The sequence below is a fragment of the Alternaria dauci genome, chromosome 2 (assembly GCF_042100115.1).
Source record: "Alternaria dauci strain A2016 chromosome 2, whole genome shotgun sequence".
Classification (NCBI taxonomy): Eukaryota; Fungi; Ascomycota; class Dothideomycetes; order Pleosporales; family Pleosporaceae; genus Alternaria; species Alternaria dauci.
Window position 1 is genome coordinate 1,877,155 of NC_091273.1, and position 21,202 is coordinate 1,898,356.

The 21,202-nt window shown below is 55.7% G+C and overlaps 8 protein-coding genes across 8 annotated transcripts; 4 read left to right on the plus strand and 4 right to left on the minus strand.

Annotated features, from left to right (window-relative positions):
* Nucleotides 1-368: 368 nt before the first annotated feature.
* On the minus strand, nucleotides 369-1,960 carry ACET3X_002638 (uncharacterized protein). The gene is made up of 3 exons (XM_069449403.1): nucleotides 1,432-1,960; nucleotides 1,233-1,379; nucleotides 369-1,182 (listed from the first exon to the last, which is right to left on the minus strand). The coding sequence occupies exons 1-3, from the start codon at nucleotides 1,547-1,549 to the stop codon at nucleotides 398-400; spliced, it is 1,050 nt and encodes a 349-aa protein (XP_069309185.1). The 5' UTR covers nucleotides 1,550-1,960; the 3' UTR covers nucleotides 369-397.
* Nucleotides 1,961-3,333: 1,373 nt separating this feature from the next.
* Nucleotides 3,334-4,981, plus strand: ACET3X_002639 (uncharacterized protein; the record flags this gene model as incomplete). The annotated part of the gene is made up of 3 exons (XM_069449404.1): nucleotides 3,334-3,498; nucleotides 3,542-4,101; nucleotides 4,150-4,981. 3 exons carry the CDS (start codon nucleotides 3,334-3,336, stop codon nucleotides 4,979-4,981), a joined length of 1,557 nt encoding a protein of 518 aa, XP_069309186.1.
* Nucleotides 4,982-5,249: 268 nt separating this feature from the next.
* Nucleotides 5,250-7,030, minus strand: ACET3X_002640 (uncharacterized protein; the record flags this gene model as incomplete). Its single annotated transcript, XM_069449405.1, has 3 exons — nucleotides 5,250-5,326; nucleotides 5,373-6,679; nucleotides 6,729-7,030. 3 exons carry the CDS (start codon nucleotides 7,028-7,030, stop codon nucleotides 5,250-5,252), a joined length of 1,686 nt encoding a protein of 561 aa, XP_069309187.1.
* Nucleotides 7,031-7,351: 321 nt separating this feature from the next.
* Nucleotides 7,352-8,286, plus strand: ACET3X_002641 (uncharacterized protein; the record flags this gene model as incomplete). Its single annotated transcript, XM_069449406.1, has 3 exons — nucleotides 7,352-7,624; nucleotides 7,672-7,875; nucleotides 7,921-8,286. 3 exons carry the CDS (start codon nucleotides 7,352-7,354, stop codon nucleotides 8,284-8,286), a joined length of 843 nt encoding a protein of 280 aa, XP_069309188.1.
* Nucleotides 8,287-8,907: 621 nt separating this feature from the next.
* ACET3X_002642 (uncharacterized protein) lies at nucleotides 8,908-9,298 on the minus strand (the record flags this gene model as incomplete). The annotated part of the gene is made up of 2 exons (XM_069449407.1): nucleotides 8,908-9,117; nucleotides 9,197-9,298. The coding sequence occupies 2 exons, from the start codon at nucleotides 9,296-9,298 to the stop codon at nucleotides 8,908-8,910; spliced, it is 312 nt and encodes a 103-aa protein (XP_069309189.1).
* Nucleotides 9,299-9,720: 422 nt separating this feature from the next.
* On the plus strand, nucleotides 9,721-10,881 carry ACET3X_002643 (uncharacterized protein; the record flags this gene model as incomplete). Its single annotated transcript, XM_069449408.1, has 1 exon — nucleotides 9,721-10,881. One exon carries the CDS (start codon nucleotides 9,721-9,723, stop codon nucleotides 10,879-10,881), a length of 1,161 nt encoding a protein of 386 aa, XP_069309190.1.
* Nucleotides 10,882-10,973: 92 nt separating this feature from the next.
* Nucleotides 10,974-19,437, minus strand: ACET3X_002644 (uncharacterized protein; the record flags this gene model as incomplete). Its single annotated transcript, XM_069449410.1, has 5 exons — nucleotides 10,974-12,849; nucleotides 12,900-13,338; nucleotides 13,386-13,535; nucleotides 13,807-18,994; nucleotides 19,042-19,437. 5 exons carry the CDS (start codon nucleotides 19,435-19,437, stop codon nucleotides 10,974-10,976), a joined length of 8,049 nt encoding a protein of 2,682 aa, XP_069309191.1.
* A 615-nt stretch (nucleotides 19,438-20,052) lies between these two features.
* Nucleotides 20,053-20,951, plus strand: ACET3X_002645 (uncharacterized protein; the record flags this gene model as incomplete). The annotated part of the gene is made up of 2 exons (XM_069449411.1): nucleotides 20,053-20,308; nucleotides 20,371-20,951. The coding sequence occupies 2 exons, from the start codon at nucleotides 20,053-20,055 to the stop codon at nucleotides 20,949-20,951; spliced, it is 837 nt and encodes a 278-aa protein (XP_069309192.1).
* Between the last annotated feature and the right edge of the window lie 251 nt (nucleotides 20,952-21,202).

A 21,202-nucleotide genomic window follows, 5' to 3' on the forward strand; every position in this document is an offset into this window, starting at 1 on the left:
GATGTTTTTGGATTGTTTTCGGCGCATAGCATGGAGTTCGGTCACTTACGAGGTTCTCTACGACGGTCACGACCTTGATACCCATGATACCCATCGCCTCAGTGGCACGATTGTTTTGCAGGATTGGTTTGCATATTTGCGAGGCACTGGTCTTGTTTTGTTTTGTGTTTTCTGTTCTGTTCTTCGCCTTGGAGGCATCATGTTTAATGGCGGGCAGTTTTCTGTTTTTGTTCTTGCACTAGACACGGCCATCAAGGCACTGCTGGGTTATTCTCTCGTAGACTTTAGTGTACTACCAATCCATTCCCCTGAATTTTTCCATCTGTACAACTTGTGCAAAGGTCACGTTGCTGCTGGTGGTGAATTAATTTGTACAATATTATATGCTACATTAACTCTACGCAGCGACCTTGACGGTAAGCTTGCCAAAGTGCTTCTGATCCCACATGTACTGGTACGCCTCCTTGAGGTCCTTGAACTCAAACACGTTCTCATCGACAATAGGGTGAATGTCGTTGGCCTCAATCGCCCTGCACATGTCTTCCATTTGCAGTCTTGAGCCCACCAATATACCGCGTACAGTGCAGAGGTTGTTCAGGCAGTCGAGGAACGTAGGCTGCTCCTTTACGACGCCGCCGATGAAACCAATAATGGTAATGACTCCATCGATAGCAACGGCCTTGAGAGATTGCGCCATGGTGCTCGGGCCACCGACTTCGACAACGTGCTGTACGCCTGCGCCGTTGGGTGTATGCTTTGCAGCCTCTTCGCCCCAGTTGGGTGTCTCCTTGTAGTTGATGACGTGGTCGGCACCGTATTTCTTCAGGAGCTCGGCCTTCTCTGCGGAACTCGTGGTAGCAATCACGCGGGCGCCGGCTGCCTTTGCGAACTGGAGCGCGAAGATGGATACACCGCCGGTGCCTTGCGTGAGGACTGTGTCACCGGGCTTGAGAGCGCGCGACTCCAGGCCGTAAAGAGCATTCCAGGCCGTGAGGGCGGCGCAGGAGAGGGTCGAGGCTTCGAGCATGTTTAGGTTGGATGGGGCAGGGACGAGGCCAGCTTCATCGAACACGCCGTACTCTCTGAGGGTGCCGTCAAGAGCGCCTCCCAAGCCGGTGCCCACAGACTTTGCGTCGAGGGAGCCGGCGATGTGACCTTGGTTGAAGAGCGTGACTACCTTGTCTGGAACATATTAGACTACATGCATCCGTGTTGGGCAGAGAGATACGAACCTCCAGGCTTGAAGCGTGTGACGTGCTTGCCGACCGACTCGACGGTACCGGCACCATCTGAGCCGGGTATGATGCTGTCCTTCATTGGGAAGGGGTATTTGCCCATGGGGATGATGAGGTCACGGAAGTTTAGTGACACAGCGTGAACTGTCAATTGGTCAGAATTGCTGCGATTGGCCTTCCAACGGACTGCACACACCCTTGACGAGAACATCTTTGTCCCCAATCTCAGGCACCTTGGCCTGCTCGTTGAACTTGAGAGATTCGAAGCCGTCCTTGCCTTGGACGGTCCATGCCTTCGTCGTTGATGGAGCCATGTTGTGGTTGTTTTGTGCGTAGTGGGATGACTTGGAGAGGGATATTGCGGTATTTCAAGTAAAGCTCAGAGATTTTAAAGTTTTGTGACGTCTTTGCCATGACGGTGCCTGCTCTTTATGTACTGCCATGTCCATGTGGGGTGGTGGAAGGTCCGAATAGTGACGCAAGAACAACAGGGGCCGCCTTGCTACACGTGTTGGCCCTAGCTGCCTGTAGACTACGACTATCCTAGATCGTCAGGCTGGTTCATGAGCGGCAGCATGGGGAAGATCCAATAGCGGCTTGCCTGTCGCGGCTCTGCTCGTCGACTGCTGGTCTAGAAGTCGGATCCGTCAGAACTGCGGTGCCTGCATCGCCGGGAATTGCTCGGAACGTCGACGAACGCGCAGGTTAGAGAATGGGACAGCGTTCCAACATGGCAGATATCGGCAAAGTCCGTTTCTCGAAGCGGCATTTGTAAGCTCAGTGTAGGCGGGTGGGTCCGCCAGTAACGAAACGCGCGCATGTCGCGTTGTTTCGTGCCTACACGCCCCGCTCTGTCTTCCACTGGCTTCTATGCGCGACACGTTCATTAGTGAACATGCCACCGCCGGGGCAACTACGTTTGCCTGATTATGTCGACATTGAATCTGCTGCGACACAGGCGGTCGATAAGAGGAGCTCTCCTTCTCGACTGCGGCTCCTCTAGTGCTGTCGCGAAAGCCGATGCAGCCTATATGACCCCTGAGACCATATCTAGTCTGGCCACCACGCGCACTTGCCCTGTTTATAGTTTGCAACCTATCATGTTAGGTGCGATTGAGGGATATGCGCTTCCTCGTGTGTCCAGCTTCTCGACGCAGCTTGGCACCAGGAACAGCATCACTCAACTTGAACCCGAACACCCTCACGCATAGTTATCAACTGCACTCACAGGTCGGCCCGTCGAGATTATGGAACGCTTCCGCCACCAAGTTCCTCAGCTTCCAGCCACGCTCATGCAGTAGCGCTTAGTGCGTTAGTGGCCTACCAGCAGCCACCGGAGCAGTTGATTGGGAAGAGGCTCAGCACCGTCTGTTTCTGCTTCAATCTCCTAAGAAACGGGAATGCGACAGCGTGCGCACCCATGACGTTTTCCCGCCGTCGTCTTGTTGAGATGTTGTGTACACTCGCTGCGTCGCATATGCAACCCCTCAGCTGAACGCCAGCACCGTGGTATTGTTCCCATGACTGTCGCAGTCTCCGAGATCCTCAGAATCCAACTACGATGATGTCCCTAGGACCTCAATCGGCCTACTCCTCGCGAGACGTTTCCCCAGATTCGCGTCGCGAACCCCGCGAACTGTTGCGCTCAGAATCCGACTCTATCAAGCTCGCCTATCTATCCCAGCGGTTGCAGGACGGTCGCACAACGGACGGGTTGCAGCCAGGGGCACATTTTGGCCTGTCACTCGGAGAGAGTCAATATGAGCGTGCTCGTGGATACACAAGTCCTGTTCTCTCCGCACGCTCGACGGGGGAGTCAACACACACCCCAAACTCCCGCTACCATAGGAAAGCCTGGGATGCAGACACGCAAGCTCTGGTCGATCGCCGCTCTGGGGAATTGGCGCAATGGCACATATATTGGACTACCCCAGCACTCATCGCAACGTTATTCCTGACTGGGTTCGCGGCAGCAGTGGGCCACCACTTGTTCTATGCGCGTCTTGACGGGCAGCCGGCTATCGAGCAACTGAGAATGGTAAGATACGGGACGGCGCTGGCATTCTTTGTAAAAAGCACCCTTGTCGGGACTGTCATCATGTGTAATCGCCAGCGGATCTGGTACACATTTCGGCGAAAGGCGATGACGATCAATGGCATCGATGGCCTATTTTCGGCAACGGAAGATCCGACGCAGTTCTTTTTGAACTGGGAAATGATCAGAAACGGCAAGCTTGCCACGCTGATGGCCGCATGTACTTGGGTAAGACTGCAAGTCTTCTGGTGTATCTGTACTGACAATATAGTTGCTACCACTCGCATCCGTGCTGTCTCCGGCTTCGCTCACATCCGAGCTCAGGACCTTCAACGACACTGCGACGTGCTCTGTAGCTACCTTGAACTTTACCCAGGAGTCTACATACGACTTTCGGGACAGGAGCAAATTATTGCTAAAGAGCTTAAACTTCTACAACACCACTGAGTCAGCTGGAGAGGAGAAACAAGATTCTGGAGATGGGAGTTATTTCGACTACTACGATCAGCCGTCGAAGAATGCGCGCCGCTTGGCATTTAGTAGTGTCTACATGCAGAAGCCACAGGCCCGGGAGAATGCATCTACAGCGTTTTGTGGATCCGGTTGGAACTGCACGTACACGATTGGATTCATTGCACCCGGGTACAAATGCGACGACATTGACGATGCTAGTGGATCCACCGCATCTTTCAACTTGGCTGATATTGCACCGAACGGCAGGCTTGTATATACTGCGGACGTAGATCAAGGAGAGTACGGGCATCAGGATCCGGGAAACGGGACGTCTTTGGGTGTCTTGGAAAGTGAACCCGCTCTCTGGATCGGGTACGCGTACGTTTCCCTGTACAAACTCATGCGAAATATACTGACTTGCCACAGCATCAATACGTCCGAACCGTATCCAGATGACAGCCCATATAAAGCTAGATGGGGAAACGTCCACGAGCCCAGGATATTCAAATGCGTCATGCAGTATACCAACTACACATTTGACATGACATACAGCCCCAGACAGTCTGCAGTGCGTCGAGAGCGAGTGTTTCTGCGTCCCGTCATCGGCGAAGATCCCGTTAAGCCCCAGGACGTGGAAAAGTACAAGCTAACAGCCTCGTACCACACCATGGGCTCGCTTTTGCGTCGCTTTCTCCGCGGCAAGATCGAGCTGCAAAAAGTCCTCATCACCTACTCGGACCTGTCTGAAACGCGGTTGGCCAACAGCAGCACTTCGTATCCGCTGGTGGACCTGAAGACGGAGATACAAGATTTTTTCGAGGACATACTCATCACCCTTCTCAATGAGCCGAGACTGGTCGTCGCGCAGAACCAAGAAGTGCCGTGTCTGAAATCGCGTACCATGATGGTGTATGTGTACTACAAACGCTCCCTCTGGATCGGGTACGCCATCGTCATTGCAATCACGTTTGCGTTTATGCTCGTTGGTGCGTGGTCACTGTACGAGAACGGAGTAGCATCCGACGTGCTCTTTTCCCGCATCATGGCCACAACCCGCAATCCCACCCTCGATCACTTGAGTGTGGGGGCATGTTTGGGCGGAGATCCTTTTCCCAAAGAGCTGACACAGACGAAGCTACGCTTTGGCGTGCTGCTTGAGGATGATCCCAGGGAGGGGCCTCTGGGGAAGGTCGAGCATTGCTGCTTTGGCACCATGGGCGAGACGAAGGAGATTGTCAAGGGTGGCACGTATGCATAGGAGTATACGCTCTGTATTGAACGCACTAATGATATTGGGGTATGTTGAAAACATAGAGGTCTTGCCCACGTCTTGCAACGTCAATAGGAGTCTGTCCTGGTCCTTTTCCTATTTCGCTTCAAATGTGTCGATTACGTCAACGATTATTCATAATGAGCCGAGTTTGAGACATTAAAAGATCATGTTTGATTCACATTACGATTTCATTAGATGGCCGTCAAGACCGGCAGCTGCTGAAAATACACAGCAAGAAAACGTGACCAGCAAACTACGACTGATCGCCCATGCCCAGGCCCAAGAACTCAAACAAGATAGGGTTACCCGCAACGGCTATATATGCGATACCTGCTCATGGTCAGCCACCGCTGTAAGGATTATGCGCGATACATACCAGTGTACACAATCAGCTTCGTAACAACCTCAACATCGTAGCGCACTCGTGGCGTCGTAAGCTTCATGAAAATCTCCCGCTTCTCATTCTCCTCCTCGGTCGGGCTCTGTGCAAGCTTGTAGACGTCGCCGGCGACGTCCGTATCGCTCTCTGGAGGAGTTGTGTTCTTCTCCTTTATCTGCACTTCTCCTGTGCCCATCATCTGCTCGTACGAATGCACGCGGGATGCCATGGGCGTGGGCAGGAGACCAGTACCAAGCAGCGGCTCGCCCTTCTCGATGCTGGGTGTGTCGAGGCCAGCTGGAGTCGGGACCCAGGCCGAGTCTTCGGGCACAGCACCATCCAGCGAATTGACGCTTTCCCGCCGTCTGCGGTTTCGGTAAGCAAGCGTTTCGTAGGCATCGGCGGCAGATTGCGGTCCGACAGATACAGATCTCTTGCGTGGGTGGGCGAGGTTCTTGAGCATATGCGGCAGTTCTGATGCAGGTGGAATGACGTTGTCGTCGTCGGCGAACGGCTTGATAGACTTGTACTTGGAGGCGTTCAGGAAAAAGGCACGTGGCATGTTCCAGCGGGCTTGCTCTAGAATGCGAAATATGGGGGGCAGTATGGTGAACAGAGCAGGCTTCATAGTCGCTCTCCAGACAAAGATGACGACGACACCAAGCAGGATGCGAATAGTCGCTTTGAACAGCCCGATCTTCTCCAAGTCAAATGGCACGGACGACGGGTATGCGTCTCTTACAGCGTAGCCAGTCTGCGCATAGTGCCATGCACCGAGGTTGATGCCAATGACGACGCCAGAAAAGGATACGCTGTCGTCGTAGCACGGACAGTCGTCGGCGGGCTCCGGGTGGATACGGACGAGGACGCAGACGACCAGAGTTGCGATGAAAATGTCGACATAACTTCCACTAAAGACGAACGAGTCCATCCAGTCCCCGCACACCAGCTGCAAGGCCGTAATCAAGGCACCCATTATGCTCCCGACCAGGACATCCAGAAATCCGTGCATGCCGCAATACAAGCGCCCCGCGATGATGGAGAGTGCGTAGAAGTAGAAGAGGGCCTGCAGACCCGTGTTCCAATTGGAGGCGTCCTGGTCCGCCGACTGGCGCAGCATGTAGATGGCGTAGAAGGCGACGGACACGGCATTCGCAGAGTGCGACGACGGGAAGCCGTACTCGAGCGCAGCAGACCCGGACATGGAGATGCGGGCGAGGGGAGGGGACAAGGGGCGGGGCAGACAGAGCATGTCCTTGAGGAAGCCAGTCCCGTACACACCGGCTGCAAGCATAAAGACAGTCCTGTGCACGTCAGACGTCGCACGATGGCGAATGGCAGCGCCCGACATACGCTCGACCGATGCTAGTGTAGCCGCACCAGAACTGGATGGGCAGGAAGACCATGAAGAAGGTGTGGGTGCCGAGGTTGGCGGTATAGGCAAAGTACGAGTCGAGGGCGGGCGAGCGCAGCTTGTCCTGCATCAGCGCGAGCCATGGTGTCTCCCAGCGCACAATGGGTATGAGGCGGTTGCGCAGGGCATTGCGCCATGCGGGCAGGCGCTGGGCGTAGTGGTCGTGGCCCTTGTTGCCGGCGTCCAATTTGGGCTCCGTGGTCGCTACGCTGTCGGCGGGCGCATCATGTCGCGGACTCATGGCAGCGGTCGCAGAAAGGGGGTGGGCGGGTCAGTCGAACGTGCATGTCCAGCGCCGGGCGATGTGTGTGCATGTAAGACGACGAGGCTGTGGGTGGGCTGCAGTACCAGCGACCGACAGGGACAGGGCTGCGGCAGCTTAGCGAGCCGGTGGTGACATAGCGTGGTTGCCATATGCGACCGAGCACTCTAACAGTCAACATCCGACTCTTAAGCCCCGACCACGCGCTCCCCACACACTCTCCAACACCATCTTCCTTCTCCATATTGATACCCTCTGGCTGAAGCTTGACACGACGCACTCTGCCGCACCCACTCCGACATGGCCACCGCACCTTCGCAGAACTACGACTACCTCCGGCGCAAGCAGAGCACAAAGGCACCGGTTTCGTCAATCACACCCGTCCGCACCCACGCCCGCACCCCCAGCGAGCGCAACAGCAATGGCACCGTCAGCTCCTATGGAACCACCAACACGCGCGACACCGCCATCACCGAGCCCCCGGCCTACTCCAAGAAGCTCGTCGTCGTCGGCGACGGCGGCTGCGGCAAGACATGTCTGCTGATCAGCTACAGCTCCGGCAACTTCCCAGAGGTAGGCGCCCCGCCAGAGACACGCCATGTCATGCTAATGCGGCCCAGAAATATGTACCGACCGTCTTTGAAAACTACATCACGCACACGCCCCATCCGCCAACAGGCAAGATGGTCGAGCTTGCGCTGTGGGACACGGCCGGCCAGGAGGAGTACGACAGGCTGCGGCCGCTCTCCTACCCCGAGACCGACGTCATCTTTGTGTGCTTCGCCATCGACTGCCCCAACTCACTAGAAAACGTCATGGACAAGGTAAGACGCCTCGAGCAATTCACCATGCGCGGCTAACAGTCCCAGTGGTACCCAGAGGTCCTCCACTTCTGCCCAACAACGCCTCTCATGCTCCTGGGGCTCAAGTCTGACCTGCGCAACAAGAAGAACTGCATCGAGCTCCTCAAGACACAGGGCCTGACGCCCGTCACCACCGAGCAGGGACGTGCCGTCGCAAAGAAGATGGGCGCTGCCTACATGGAGTGCAGCAGTAAAGAGCAAGACGGCGTCGAGGAGATTTTCGACATGGCCGTCACAATGGCCGTCGGCGAGGAGCACAAGGAGCAAGAAGAGCGCCGCGTCGGCACAGCTAACTCGTCAAGAGGAAACACATCAACGTTCCCGGCCGGGGGCGGCAAGAAGAAGAAGCGCAGCGGCTGCAAGGTGCTGTAGCCTGTGTCTGTCGAGAGGAGAGCATATCGAGATTCACGACGCTGGACGACACGATCAAGATGTTTAATGACCACATACGGCTCACCTCCATCACTGTCTGCACATGTTCGCTTCCCCTTGCCTGTAGGGAAGTCTTTTCATGCACATGGTCGGCTGGCGTTTGGGTTTTGTTTCACACGAGAATGGACAGCGATTGGGTCCACGTAGCAGCATTTTCTTCCCTGTATCTGTATTCGGTATTCTGTATGTACGCATGGCCGGAGTTGGCGCCGACTTGCCTTTGCATGGCAAGGAATGAAGTGTATTTCTGAATCTGTCGGTGCCACTCGAGCCGGATGTAGTATATTTACGCATCTAGGATAATCTCCAAGTGTAATCTTTCCCAGTACATGTACTTGTCCCTTTTCGTGAAATAGCGCAATGACGGGGCAACACCGCTCAAACTCCGGTATTCGCGATCCAGAGCCTGTTTTCCAGACGTTCGTGCCCGTGCTCATGACTCGCCCTGGGGTATCATTACATCATATTCCTTATTGCATGCCTGTCCGACGGCTGGCCGTGCACGCCGGGCGCGTTCTCCTCCACGAACTAAAAGCTAACAGGGTGTCTCCTTGCAAACGCTCATTTCCGGTCCTGGGGCACCTCTGTCTCGCCTTCGTGCTCCGTGGCTCCTTCTTGCGCACCCTCCTGCTGCTCGTTCGGGTCTTTGGCCATGACATTCTCAAAGTGGCTCCAGAGCGACTCGACGGGCGCGAATTCGTTCCCGACCGATGTCACCTCCTCGAGCGACCGGTTCAGCTTGTTAATGTTTTGCAAGACCACTTCCAGGCTCTGCGCTTGTTAGAATTTACATGTTTGGGAGGTAAATTGGAGACTGCAGTGCGCTCCGTGGTGACTTGGCTGCACGTACTTGGGCAATCTCAGTGACGAGCATTTCGCGCTGTTGCTCATAGTACGTCTTTGGCGGCGCGGCATCCTGGCCGTTGGCTGACGTGAAGTACGGCGGCCCCATTTGTGCTTTTTGGTGTTGATGCTCGAGGCGGATCGTGTTTACGGATACGAGCCGTTGCACGCCGTTCAAGGTTCTTAGTAAGCCGAGCGTTAGCGTCGCCGCTCGCGAATCACGAGCGAGCCACGCTATAGGTCCAAGCGGATTAAAGTGGGCCGAAACTAAAAGCCTTTCAAAAGCTCAACCTCGAGCTCTTCGTCTCTTGTCCCACATTCGTTCTCGCAACGACACCCGCCATGTAGGTAAGCATCAATTCCTTCTACTACTTTTCTTACATGATTTAAACAAACGAAAATCTGTCAATCCTCATAGCCTTAACGGACTGCTGAGCATTGTATATCACACTATGACATTTCTCTTGATCACGTTCACCGCTCTTCTACTCGTCTCGCAGGAGCTAACGCAGCCTCTGCTAGATCCCTACCATGGCGGCAGCTCCGGCTCCCAACCCAGTTAAAGAACCCTTTCCCATATCCCTCGTCGCTGGCCGGTACCTGCTCTTTGATGTGGACGTTATTGCGCACTGCCGTCGCACGCACAACATCTGCGGTCTCCTGGTCGGCACGATACCGAACCTCAGCCAACAGAACGTTTTTCTGGGCGTACCACTTGAACTCATGCCGGAAGAGGCTCGGGTACTCGTCGATAAAGGCGCTGCGTATGTCGTGGACGATGCGCAGGCACATCAGAAGGCTTTTGCGGAGATGAGCCGCGAGGACAGGTTGCGGTACATGGAGGAGATGGACAAGCGCGGCGAGGACGTTACCAAGGAACAGACCGAGCTGGCCGAGCGGCGGAAGGAGAGGGCGTTGCAGGAGAAAGGTCTGAAGAGGGAGGAAGTCGAGAGGGGCGTTGCTGCGAGCACGACGTCGGAAGAGACGCTCCAAGCAGACGACTCCAGCGTCGCAAGCTCTGGGTTGGGCTTCATCATGAAGGGCTCCAGCTTCTCCGACTCCTGGGCGCCAGCAAAGGCAGCCAAGGCCGTCGCCAGTCTGGCCAGCTCAGTCACTGATAGCTCGGATCTCGGTAGCTCTGGTTTAGGCTTCATCATGAAAGGCTCTAGTTTCTCAGACTCCTGGGTGCAGGTCAAGGCCCCCAAGGTTGACTCTGCCGCCGAGGTCTCGCTGTTCGACGCGGCGCCCCCCTCGCCTGCTCCTGAGCCAGCTGTTCCCGTGCAGGGCAGTGCGCCGAAAGGCGTCGCCGCGCAGAAACACTACGTCACACCGACAACCTCCTATCCTCCTCTCAAGACACCCGCAAAAGACCCTTCTGTCCCTCCGCCAGCCGTGCCGGACAGCTACCCGCTGTTCCGCTATCTGCACTCCAAGGGCTACTACCACATGCCCGGGCTGCGCTTTGGGTGCCACTACAACGTGTACCCAGGCGACCCGCTCCGGTACCACAGCCACTTTGCTGCCACCGGCCTGGGCTGGGACCAGAAGTTTGACCTGCTCGATGTCGTCGGTGGGGGACGTCTCGGCACAGGCACGAAGAAGGCGTACATGATTGGCGGCGAGAACCCTGATGTAGACTCGCAGGAGAACGAGTCCGTGAGGGCGTTCTCGGTTGAGTGGGCAGCTATATAGTGCTGGCCACATGGATTATGACTTGACGAATACAATGCATAGAACAATGATGAATTTTGTTCAATTTCTTTTACTTGATGTTCATCTGGTGATTAAAAGTCCAACGCCGCCGCGGTGGCTTTCCCTGCCTCGCCAGCCTTTGGGCCTTTGCCCTTCCGGTACACTCTCGCGTCTCTAGGATCGAAGCCGCCGTTTCCCCAGAGCGCCCACTCCGGCGTCTCGTCGCCAACGTAGTCTTCCGGTCTCCAGCCCACCACTTCCCCGCCCTCCACTCTCGTCCCCTGCACCTTGCCTTCGCAGAGGTCGAAGAAGCGCTCAAAGTCGATTCTCGTGGCCCATCTGTCGTTGCGCTTGAATCGTGTCCTATCAGCTAGCAGGATACAGCACGAGTGTGCGTGCTCAGCGCCGATGCCATAGGTAAGTCCGCGGTTGTTGAGTTCTTTTTCCAGCTCCGTCACAAACTCGGCGACTTCTTCGTAAAAGGGGACGTTCTCCATCGTAAGGCCGGCAGAGCCAGCGGCGGAGGTGCCGCAGTACGTAACGCCCTTGACTTCGACGAAGCCAGGGAGCGCGCGTTCCACGAGATCCGCATAGCCGCGCACTTCCTCCGCCATGTTGAAGCCCTTGACGAGCGTAAGGCGGAAGACGGTGCGCTGCTCGAAGCGGCGGTTGCGGAGGATGTCGAGACAGGCACAGAAACGCTCCCAGAAGTCCCGGTGCAGGGGCCTGTCAATCTTGCGGAGGCTGTCCTTGTTGGATGCGTCGATGGAGACGTAGAGCTGTGTCACGGGGATCAGGGAGGCTAGCTGGGCTGGATGCTGGGCGTTGCAGACAAGGAACGTGGAGATGCGGTTCCGGTGCATGATGCCGAGGAGCTCGTTGATGTGCGGGTAGAAGATGGGCTCGCCAACCAGGCTCAGGGCACAGTGGCGGATGCGCATGGCTTCGCTGAAGCGCTCGGCTCGGACGCCGGGCACGCCCTTCATCATCTTGATCTTTTTGTAGTGCGCTGCGGTGATGCCATCGAAGATTGTGTCTGGAGCATCGGTAATCCAGCGCCATGTCGTGCCGACGGGGTTTGTGCCGTGCCGCCAGCAGAAGACGCATTTGTTCGAGCACGAGAGCGATGGCGTGGCTTCCATGCACAAGTGCGAGGCGATGCCGTAGAAGGAGTACTTGTAGCAGGAGCCGCGGCCTCGCAGAGCGGACTTGGTCCACCGGCAGATCTTGACGCCTGAATGAGAGCCAATGATGCTGTAGCCCTGTTTCGTGAGAGCGGCATAGGTAGGGGAGGTGGTGGGAACCATTTCCTTGGGGGCCTGGACGGATTGGGACTTGGCCGAGGATTTCTTGTAGGTCGTAAAGTCGATGGGCGTCTGTTCGGCGGAAGAGTTTACCATCGAGCCCAGGTCTTCAACGTCGTCGACTCGCGTGCTCTGGCCGTTTTCATCCGCGACGTCTTCTTCGTCGCTTTCGACAGGGTCTCCACTGCCTGGTACGCCTTCACCGAGTCCTCGTCCTTGGACAATCTCCACGAGCGCATCCTGGACGCCCACCCTCCATTCCTGCAGCCTCCCCTCGGCCTCGCTCTTGATGTCTGCCATGCCGAGTGGGTATGCTCTTTTCCTGCCCGTCAGCCGGGCCATCCACTTGTCCACTTCCCGCGACTGACTGCAGAAACCCTCCTCTTCAGTCGGCCACCCCTCCCTGTCGCCAAAACCAAACACAGTGTATCCAACCAAACCGCTCAGGGGGGCCGTATCGATCCTGAAATCGTTGTGCGTCTCCTGCAGGCTCTCCACAAAGACGTCCAAGACGGTATCGATGTTGTACGTCGGCACGAGGATGATGTAGAAGTATTTGACGTTGGCGTCGCCCTTGGGCGGGCTGATGAAGTAGTCGTCGTGCTCAATGTACGATAAGTCGAGCGTCTGGGGTTCGAGGAAGGACTTGGACTGATCGCAGCCCCTAGATGAACAGTCAGCGATGCTCACAACCATCTGCGCATCGGAGCCTACCTCGTCCACTCGGAGAGAACTCCCGCGAACTGCTTCGCGTAACGTTCCGTCGTGCCAGACAGCGACTGGAAGAAGACCAGTGGCTGTATTCTGTCCGCTTGGTGGTCGAACGTCGGAGGCGCTACAAGCTTCTTCGGTGTCTTCCTGCCCTTGACCATCTTGGGCCCCTTTTTCACTTTTGCAGCCACCGCTCGTGTGTTGTCCCCGGCATGGTTGTCGATGTTAAGCACCGGCGGGTTGAGTGTCGTGGTATGTTCGGGCAGCCATTCGGGTTTGAGCTGGACGGCGGGCTTCTCCTGGACCGGCGACGAGGGCGCTGGCGACACAGAGAGCTTCTCTCTCCGATCGCGCGAATAGATGGCAAGACGCACAACCGTTGCGACTAGTAGTGCAGCCAGCAGGATGGGGAGTCGGTGCTGGTGCCATATGAAGAGCAGCTCTGTGGCATGTCAGTGGTGTACAATTGTAGTGAGACATGCAGCTGACCAGCTGGCAACTGTTCCAGCAGCTCGAGTAGGGCCATGATGCTGCGCTCGACGTTGCGCCGACGTCGAGTTTGGGTACGAACTTTTGGCAAGCCGCTCGCGTGGGGTCCGTTAGCGGGGTTCAAGCACGCCAGTAGCGAGGGGCTATTTCCTAAGCCGTGCCCCACTCCACGTGCATCAGATCGTGTGGAAGCAAGGGTAACACACCATCTCACTGCCTTTGTAGAAATCCAGGAATGTCATATCATTACGCCTCTAAACGGCGTCAATAACCCGGTAGCACAATACATTCATCATCCGTGCCTACGTTCCGGTCCCGGCGCTCCCCTGACTATTTTGTCGTCTCGGTGCTCTCTCCATGCCCTCGACCACACTGCCCCTCTTCCCCAAGCTATACATGCTCCCCTCGCTGCCCTGCCTACGACCAGCTATTCCACCAGGCCCCCCAAATGTGCTACTTAGTGTCCAGCCTCCAGTGGCTGGGCTGGCGTCCCTAATGCTGATCGCTGGCGGCAATCCCAAGCTCGGGATCTTGTCTTCTCCTATCGGCAGAATCCGCGGAGACGGAGATGGGGCATGGCGGAAAGCTTCGGCGTAGAACGTAGACAGCAGCGAGGCGTTGGAGCAGAAAGCCTCGACCTCGTCCTTGACCTGTTCGGGAGTGAGGGTGATATTTGACGCAGCGGCTGAAGTGGTCGCTGCGGATCTCGGGTCGTGAAATGTGAGTGCAGTGTGGAGGAGACTGGCATCCTGGACCGGTCGTGCCAGAGGACTTGCAAAGGGACTGCGGTGCGGATTGCCGCGCTCCACCGCAGGTGTCGACGGTAAACGACTGCTCTGACTGCCGTCTGTGGTCGCTTTCTTGTGCTCGTAGGGATCCACAGGCCGGATCCTGCTGTGGTCTCTGGCACGGTTATGCGCGAGCCTGTTTGCTAGCAGAAGGAAATTTCCATCGTCGGATATCTGAGCAAGCAGGCCTCCGCTCTTATGGATGAACTGGGTATACTTGTAATCGGGCGTGCCCCAGGAGTAGGTCACTTCAACATCGGGCGGAAAGGCACTCGCTGCCTCCATGTCCAAAACAAAGTTGAGCCTCCGAAGCAGGAGCTTGTGATACGCAAACTTGTCGGTTTTCGGATACTGCGGAGAGAAGCTCGTCGAGTCCCACATAGCCTCAGGCTGAGCTTGTGGAGGCTGCTGTGCGAGCTTGACTAGATAGGGCGAACGGAACGGATGGTGGTCAACAATGTCCGCCACCTCCGCGATGGGTACCTCCACAAGTTTCAGGCCGTACTTTTCTACGCTTGTAGCCCACGTGACGATGGCGTCTTCAATGAGTTTTGCGGTAACGTTCATCCAGTCAATGCGGATGTGGTAGCAGTTGTCGGGATTATGCAGTCGATCGTAGTGCAGTGAGATGATCTCAGGCCGGTACGATCGCTTTCTAGGGTCAACATCGTAGCGCATAACGCGAGACATGACGACCTTTCGCTTGTGTGATTCGCCGCGTGTTGGTGTCTTTTCCCCCTCGTCGAGTGAACCAGAGCTGTTGGATGAGGAATCGGCAGTATCTGGACGTGACTTGGTGTGCTTTGGTAGAAGAGGCGACGTGCGAGGCGCCTCTGCCATCGGCGTTGAAGGAACGGACTTGTCCGTCTTGCGCATGCCAAACCACCCAGTTCGAGATTCGGCCCGTGGAGCCCTGTACTCTGCCGCGATCTGGAAGAAAAAGTTGCCATCGCGGAAATGATGCCGTCCCTGCACGTGCTGGAAGAGGCCTTTCTTCATCAGCTCGTTACCAAAGTCCACCGCCTCGTCCCGCGTTTCAATGTCTTTGAAGTTTGAGAGTAGCCAGTTGGTGAGGTCAAAGCCCAGAAAACAATTGTAGTGCAGCTTGAGATGCCATCGACGATCAAGCATCTGGATCCCCTTTTCGCCCTGCAGGTCTTCTGCGAGCTTCTTGAGGTCTATGCTAGACGTGTGGTATTTTTCTGCGTCGGAGAAGATGGACGTCTGGAACTCGCTGTCGGTGTCGCTGAGCAGAGAGTGGTCCGGGCCGGCCGCAACGACCGCCGAGGGGTCGCGGGTGTGGTACTCGATCGCGAGCGGATTCGAGTCCTTTTGTTTCAAAACGGACGCTGGCTGGAGGTAGCGCTCTTCTGGGGGAATGTAGCGGAACTTCTGCCACAGTTGGGTGAGCTTGCGAATCCCCTCAAGCCGGATCTCCTCAGGCGAGTCTTGCATGGGCAACGGTCTCCGATGCATGGCTGGTATGTCGACTGGGATCAGAACAAAGCGAGCCCGCCAGAAGCGCAGTACTTCTGAAAACTCGTCATGATAACCAGCCAAGAAGGTGTCGATGATGTTCCAGTTGTACTCTCTCCGCGGTGGACGTAGTGCAACTTCTCGAGGGTCATATGTATCTTCGAACGCAGTGCGGATAAAAGGTTTGTAGAAGAAAGGCGTATCGATGCCAGCAGATGACTCGAGTGCTGTGGTGGGCTTCCTGTTGTATCTCCTTACCTCTACCTCTCCCCCAGCCACGCATACTAGCTGATGGATGTTGTTTCCAACACTCATAAAAACAGTGTCTCCATCACTAGACATGTACTCGGGATCGAGGATACTGGCGAGAGTCTTCTCTTGCCGGCCTGAAAACTCCGCTACCGAAGAGCCAACGACGATCTGGAACCCGTGGGAGAGGCGAAAAGCAATCAGCTCTTTGATGAGAGACTCTCGGCTCTTTGGCGCTTCCAGAATATCGTCGTCCTCATTCTGCGTAATCTTGTACGGGCTTTCATTGTACTCGGTTGCTATCTGGTCAACGGAAGGGAACCACTCGTGGGTCAGCGGTACGGCAGCAGGTGAACACAGCGACCTCCACTTTACAGTGCCTGTCCTCAAAGTCCTGGGGAAGACGTGATGCCAGCGCCGGTACTGGTTCTGGGAGGTTATGCTGTTCTTCTTCGGGTTACACGGGTTGACCAAGACTGCCCAGGGAGCGATCGCACTTGTTGGAGACAACGTTCGGGGAGCCTCTCTGCCACCTCCACTGGACGAAAGGTCTGGTTTCGGCCCAACGTGCTCACCCGCACCTCGCGCTCCTGCAAGTAAGAATGTCGACCCTGGGTCCCTCACGACTGAACCAGGCTGCGAAGGCACATTGGAGCGATCGGACCGTCCTACCCTCACGGTCTCGACCGAGCGGCTTGCGCGGTCGGACGCAAGAGACTCGGCCGATGTAGGACCTGCGCGCGATGCAGGTTTTATCGCAATCGGCTGCGACGGCTTTCCCGTAGAAGTATGGCGAGTGCTCGCTAGCCGTTCCGCAATGGCGCCTTTTTGGTTCTTCTCGACAGTCAGCATTGCAGGCTTCACTGTCCCCTGGCTGATGTCAATGGTGGCATCGCCAAGAGTCGGCTTTGCCGGCGCAGCCTTTCCACCAAAGCTCATCTGCCTAAGAAACCAATTGGAAGGCCTGTTCTTCAGCTCCGGCTTAGCTGGTGCTGGCGTCCCAGTACTAGCCGGCAAGAGTCCAGCTCGCCTGGGAGGAGATGACCCACGGCTTGAAGCTGGGGCTGGAGGATGTCTCTGGGCAGAACTTCCAGCCTGGCGACGATCCTGGGAGTCTCCGGAACCACCTCTCTCATGTACCATAGGGCGCCCGGCACTAGCATTATCCCTACTCATATTGTTCTGCCGCCGCAAGACATCAGCTCGCGGTGCGACTTCGCTTTTGCTTGGCATGTGAAATGTGCTGCTTCGCGGGGATTGGCTCTCGATCTCTCTCGATCTCTCACGCATTAGCTGCGGAAAGTTCGTTTCCGGTGGCGGCCGAGCTGTCTTTGCGAAGGACGGACCCGTACTACGGAACGAAGAAGAAAGACGCAGACTCCGTGCCAGCTCCGGAGATCCACTGGTAGTCTCATCGCTCAGCCTCCGCCTGCGAGCTTGAGCTTGGTCCAGTGCAGAGTGCCTCTCTATGAGAGGAGAGAAGACTCCGCCATCGTATGCCTCCATCCAGGCCTTTTGGGCAGCTCTTGTCTCGTCCAGCTGATCCTCGGTGTATTCTCTGTCGCCCCGCGAAGAATACGAGCCCGCCGCAGCTGCAGAGGGCTTGGTTACTGGTGTAACATGCGGACCGTCCCCGTTCACTTCGAACAACTCGCGCAGATGGTGTGGATACATTGGGTCCTCTTCAAGGTAAGGAATCGCAATGTCACCCACCTCGTTCTCCATGACACCCATCATCTGCAGCTCGTACAGCCGGCACCGGAGAGAGAAAATACGACCTTTCTTGCGAGACTTTTTTACAATCTTGTCAGCCTTTCGTGGTTTTGTGAGTTCCAGAATCTCCTCAGACGTCCCAGACCAGAACGAAACATCGACCCAATACGGCATTGCGAACCTCCATCCGTCTGATGAGTCGGTGGATACGTCCATCGGTATGTGTCGCACGGTGGAAGCGCGTGACATGGAGCCAAAATTGGGTTGGCTCTGGCGGGGAGTTTTGTCCTCCTCTGTCCGCGACATCCTCGGGGAAACGTGCTGTTCCCTGTCGTGCTCAGCTTTCAAGTCGGACACCGAACGGGGCGTTTGGTATTTGAACAGGGGCACAGAGTGAAGCGGCATCGGCGAGAGACACACCAAGTCAATGCCGATGCCCGATCCAATCAGAGTATCCGTAGTCAACTTGAGCATGTTGTAGTCGACCTCAAAGACGCCAGTGCCTGGAGTAACAACGATGACTGAGATGCCCGTGCGGACCAGATCACGATCGATGTGGTCTTTGGCAAATTGAGCCGCTGCCAGGTTGATGGCTTCCAGGATGTTGCCTTGGCTTGCGGAAGAAGGTCGGCCAGCCACGACGACATCAGCAGCTGAGTCTTCAGACCCCGTTTCGTCGTTGGCGACGTGCTTTGCTGGCTTACGGACCAGGGATACCTCCCGCAGAAACATCCTGAACTCCTTCTTTAGCTGGTAGAGAATGTTGATCCAGTCGCCACTGGCCATGTCGCTTACGACGACTCTATAGTAGTCTCGGAAAGTGCCCGAATGCGACTCGGAGCACGTGTTGCTTGTGGTCCCGTCCGGGCGATCGGCCAGAAGCTCCCCGTCGTATTGCATTCTCGTGAAGAGGATAATGGTGACCAGGTGTCGCGCATTTATCCGCAGCCATCTCTTGAACAAGTCTGGAAGGAATCCGCTTACAACCTTGTTGAACATGATCTCGCCAGCACCTTCAGCATCGAAATCCCACATCTCCCTGGACATCTGGATAAACAGTGTGTATCGTGCTGATTCGCTGCGGAATATAGGCTTTGACTTGGGTGAGAAGTAGCCAGAATGGACCGACTGGCCGTTGATGTATATGTGCTTGATCGTGGCTTTGATGGTGCCCATGAAAAGCAGCCTTTGGCCGCGATAGACTGTTCGTTTGCTGAGTTCGGCAATCGCCATACGCCACATGTCTGCGCGTGCGAGATACTCATCCCGGAAAACAATCTCAACGTGATGCGCTTCGTGCGCATCCTCATCAGCCTCCGTCACTACGACCTGCATCCTGTTGCGGAATCCGAACACCTTGGCAATCCTCTCTGATATAGAGATCTCGTCGGCATTAGCTGTGTAGACTGACCGGTCAGACTACGACTTACGTGCAGATTTGGATACTTTGACTCCATAGTCACAGGAAGCGCTTTCGGGACGAAGACATAGGCCTTGTCCGCATCAATGTGGCGGCCGTCCGGGATGGTCGAGCCATTTTCATCGATGGTTACCTTTATCGAATCCCGACGATGTCTCTTTGGGTGGCTATCCCCGTTCGCATCGTTGTGCAGCGTCTCGGCTTTGGATTCCGTATGAAAGTCTCGAACGGCGTTGTCGGTATGTATCGCCACGATCTGGAGGAGCGCACCAGCACTAGTGGGTAGTTCTGGGAACTTTTCGGCATTGAAGATAATCTCATCTCTGGAAAAGTTGTCGTCATGCGTCCACAGAGTACAGACCTTCTGGACCCGAGCCGGCTGTGGGATCGAGGCGGATTTCGACATGTTAGGGGCCGCTGCGAGGTGCAGTCAGGGACATTTTAGGTTGCTCAGGTGCGCATACAATACAAAATTCGCTCCATTTTGCTCTGCGCGTACAACAAAAACTGCGATGCGTCTACTTAACGTTCATGGGCTGTCAGCGGGATGGAACGCATCTGATGATCGCGTCGCGTAACGACTGCAGGGACCTTGGGTTGCGTATTGCCAAGGCGCTAGTATGAGCCAATCGATGCTCCCAAGGCGCGACACGTGACCAGGCACCAGTATCAAATCTCACACCTGGTACTCAAACTACACGCGTGGCTGGTTGGTAGCATGTTGATTTCAGTCTTGCCTCTCGTTGTCTTCCACTGTAGCATTTCTACGCTAATGATCATATGCGTTGCAGAATTTGTAAGTGCCCAGCTTTATCCCTAAAGACGCATGTGGTAAATCACGCAATGGCCGTGGAGCTTGTCGGCGCATACTCGGAAGCGTCGACGCTCACGACGTCATCTTAGCAATCGAGTGAGACCGCTTAAGAGGCCCCAGCAGTAACATCGGCGTTCTTTGAACAATCGTCTACCCTCAACTACACTCTACTCTGATAATTTTTTTGTCTCTCTTGATTCTCGCAAGATGGTGCACCACATCCTTCTCATTGGCGGCCACGGCAAAGTCGCCCAGCTCCTCACACCACTCCTTCTGGCCAAATCATGGAACGTGACCAGCATGATACGTACTGCTTCTCAGCGGCCTGCAATCGAGAAGCTGGGACAAGGGCAGCCTGGAAAGCTGGACGTGCTCATCAGTAGTGTAGCTGACGTCAAGACCGAGGGGGATGCAAAGAGTATCCTAGAGCAGGTCAAACCTGACTGGGTTGTCTGGAGCGCTGGTAAGTATAGCTGCAAGTTCATATACATACTCGTCACAATCAATGCATACTCACAGCATCAGGGGCCGGTGGCAAGGGCGGCGCGGAGATGACGTATGCAGTCGACCGCGACGCAGCCATTGCATTCACAAAGGCTAGCGTCAACACACCCTCTGTCAAGAAATTCCTGACCGTGTCCTACCTCTCTTCTCGCCGCGGTCGCGCGCCGTGGTGGAACGACGAAGACTGGAAGGCGGCACAAAAGGTCAACACGGAGATCTTGCCAGACTACTTCAAAGCCAAGGTTGCAGCGGACGAGGTCCTCACTGTTCTCTCTCAGGAACGAGTAGCAAAGGAAGAGAAAGACGGTGTTCCCCCTAATGAGCGCTTCTGCGGAATTAGTCTGAGGCCTGGCACCCTGACAGAGGAACCAGCGGGCAAGGTGAAGATCGGAAAGATTGGGGCAGGCGGCAAGACGAGTCGTGCGACGGTTGCGGAGAGCGTGGTCAGTGTCTTGGAGCACGAAGGGGCAAGGGGTTGGGTCGATGTTATCGACGGAGATGAAGAGATCGACGATGCAGTAGCAAAGTATGTTAAGGAGGGCCAGGACGCTGTCGAGGGCGAAGACCTCGGGGAGATGAAGAAGAGGATTGAGAAGTTGTGATGATCACTTCACTATAAGCTTTGGCAATGCCCGTTACACGCTAGGTGAGTCAGATGTTCAACGCAGAGGGAATCACTTTTTGTTTCTTTTGATTGCTTGTTGGCTACCGGATGTTGTGCGCTCAAGGAGAATGCCACGCTCGAGAAGTGAAGAAAACAAATAGCCGCGGAGGCTGGTTTCTCTACACCATAATGCAGTCATTGAAAAGGGGTCTCAGTAATACAGCGAGCGAGGCAGTGCCGCCCAACGTG

Excerpts from the sequence above, each read along its gene's own strand:
- ACET3X_002638 (XM_069449403.1), bottom strand. The coding sequence starts at position 1,549 with ATGGCTCCATCAACGACGAAGGCATGGACCGTCCAAGGCAAGGACGGC. Across the intron at positions 1,380-1,431 it reads CAAAGATGTTCTCGTCAAGG|TTCACGCTGTGTCACTAAAC; the intron begins GTGTGTGCAGTC and ends ACCAATTGACAG. Across the intron at positions 1,183-1,232 it reads CACACGCTTCAAGCCTGGAG|ACAAGGTAGTCACGCTCTTC; the intron begins GTTCGTATCTCT and ends AATATGTTCCAG.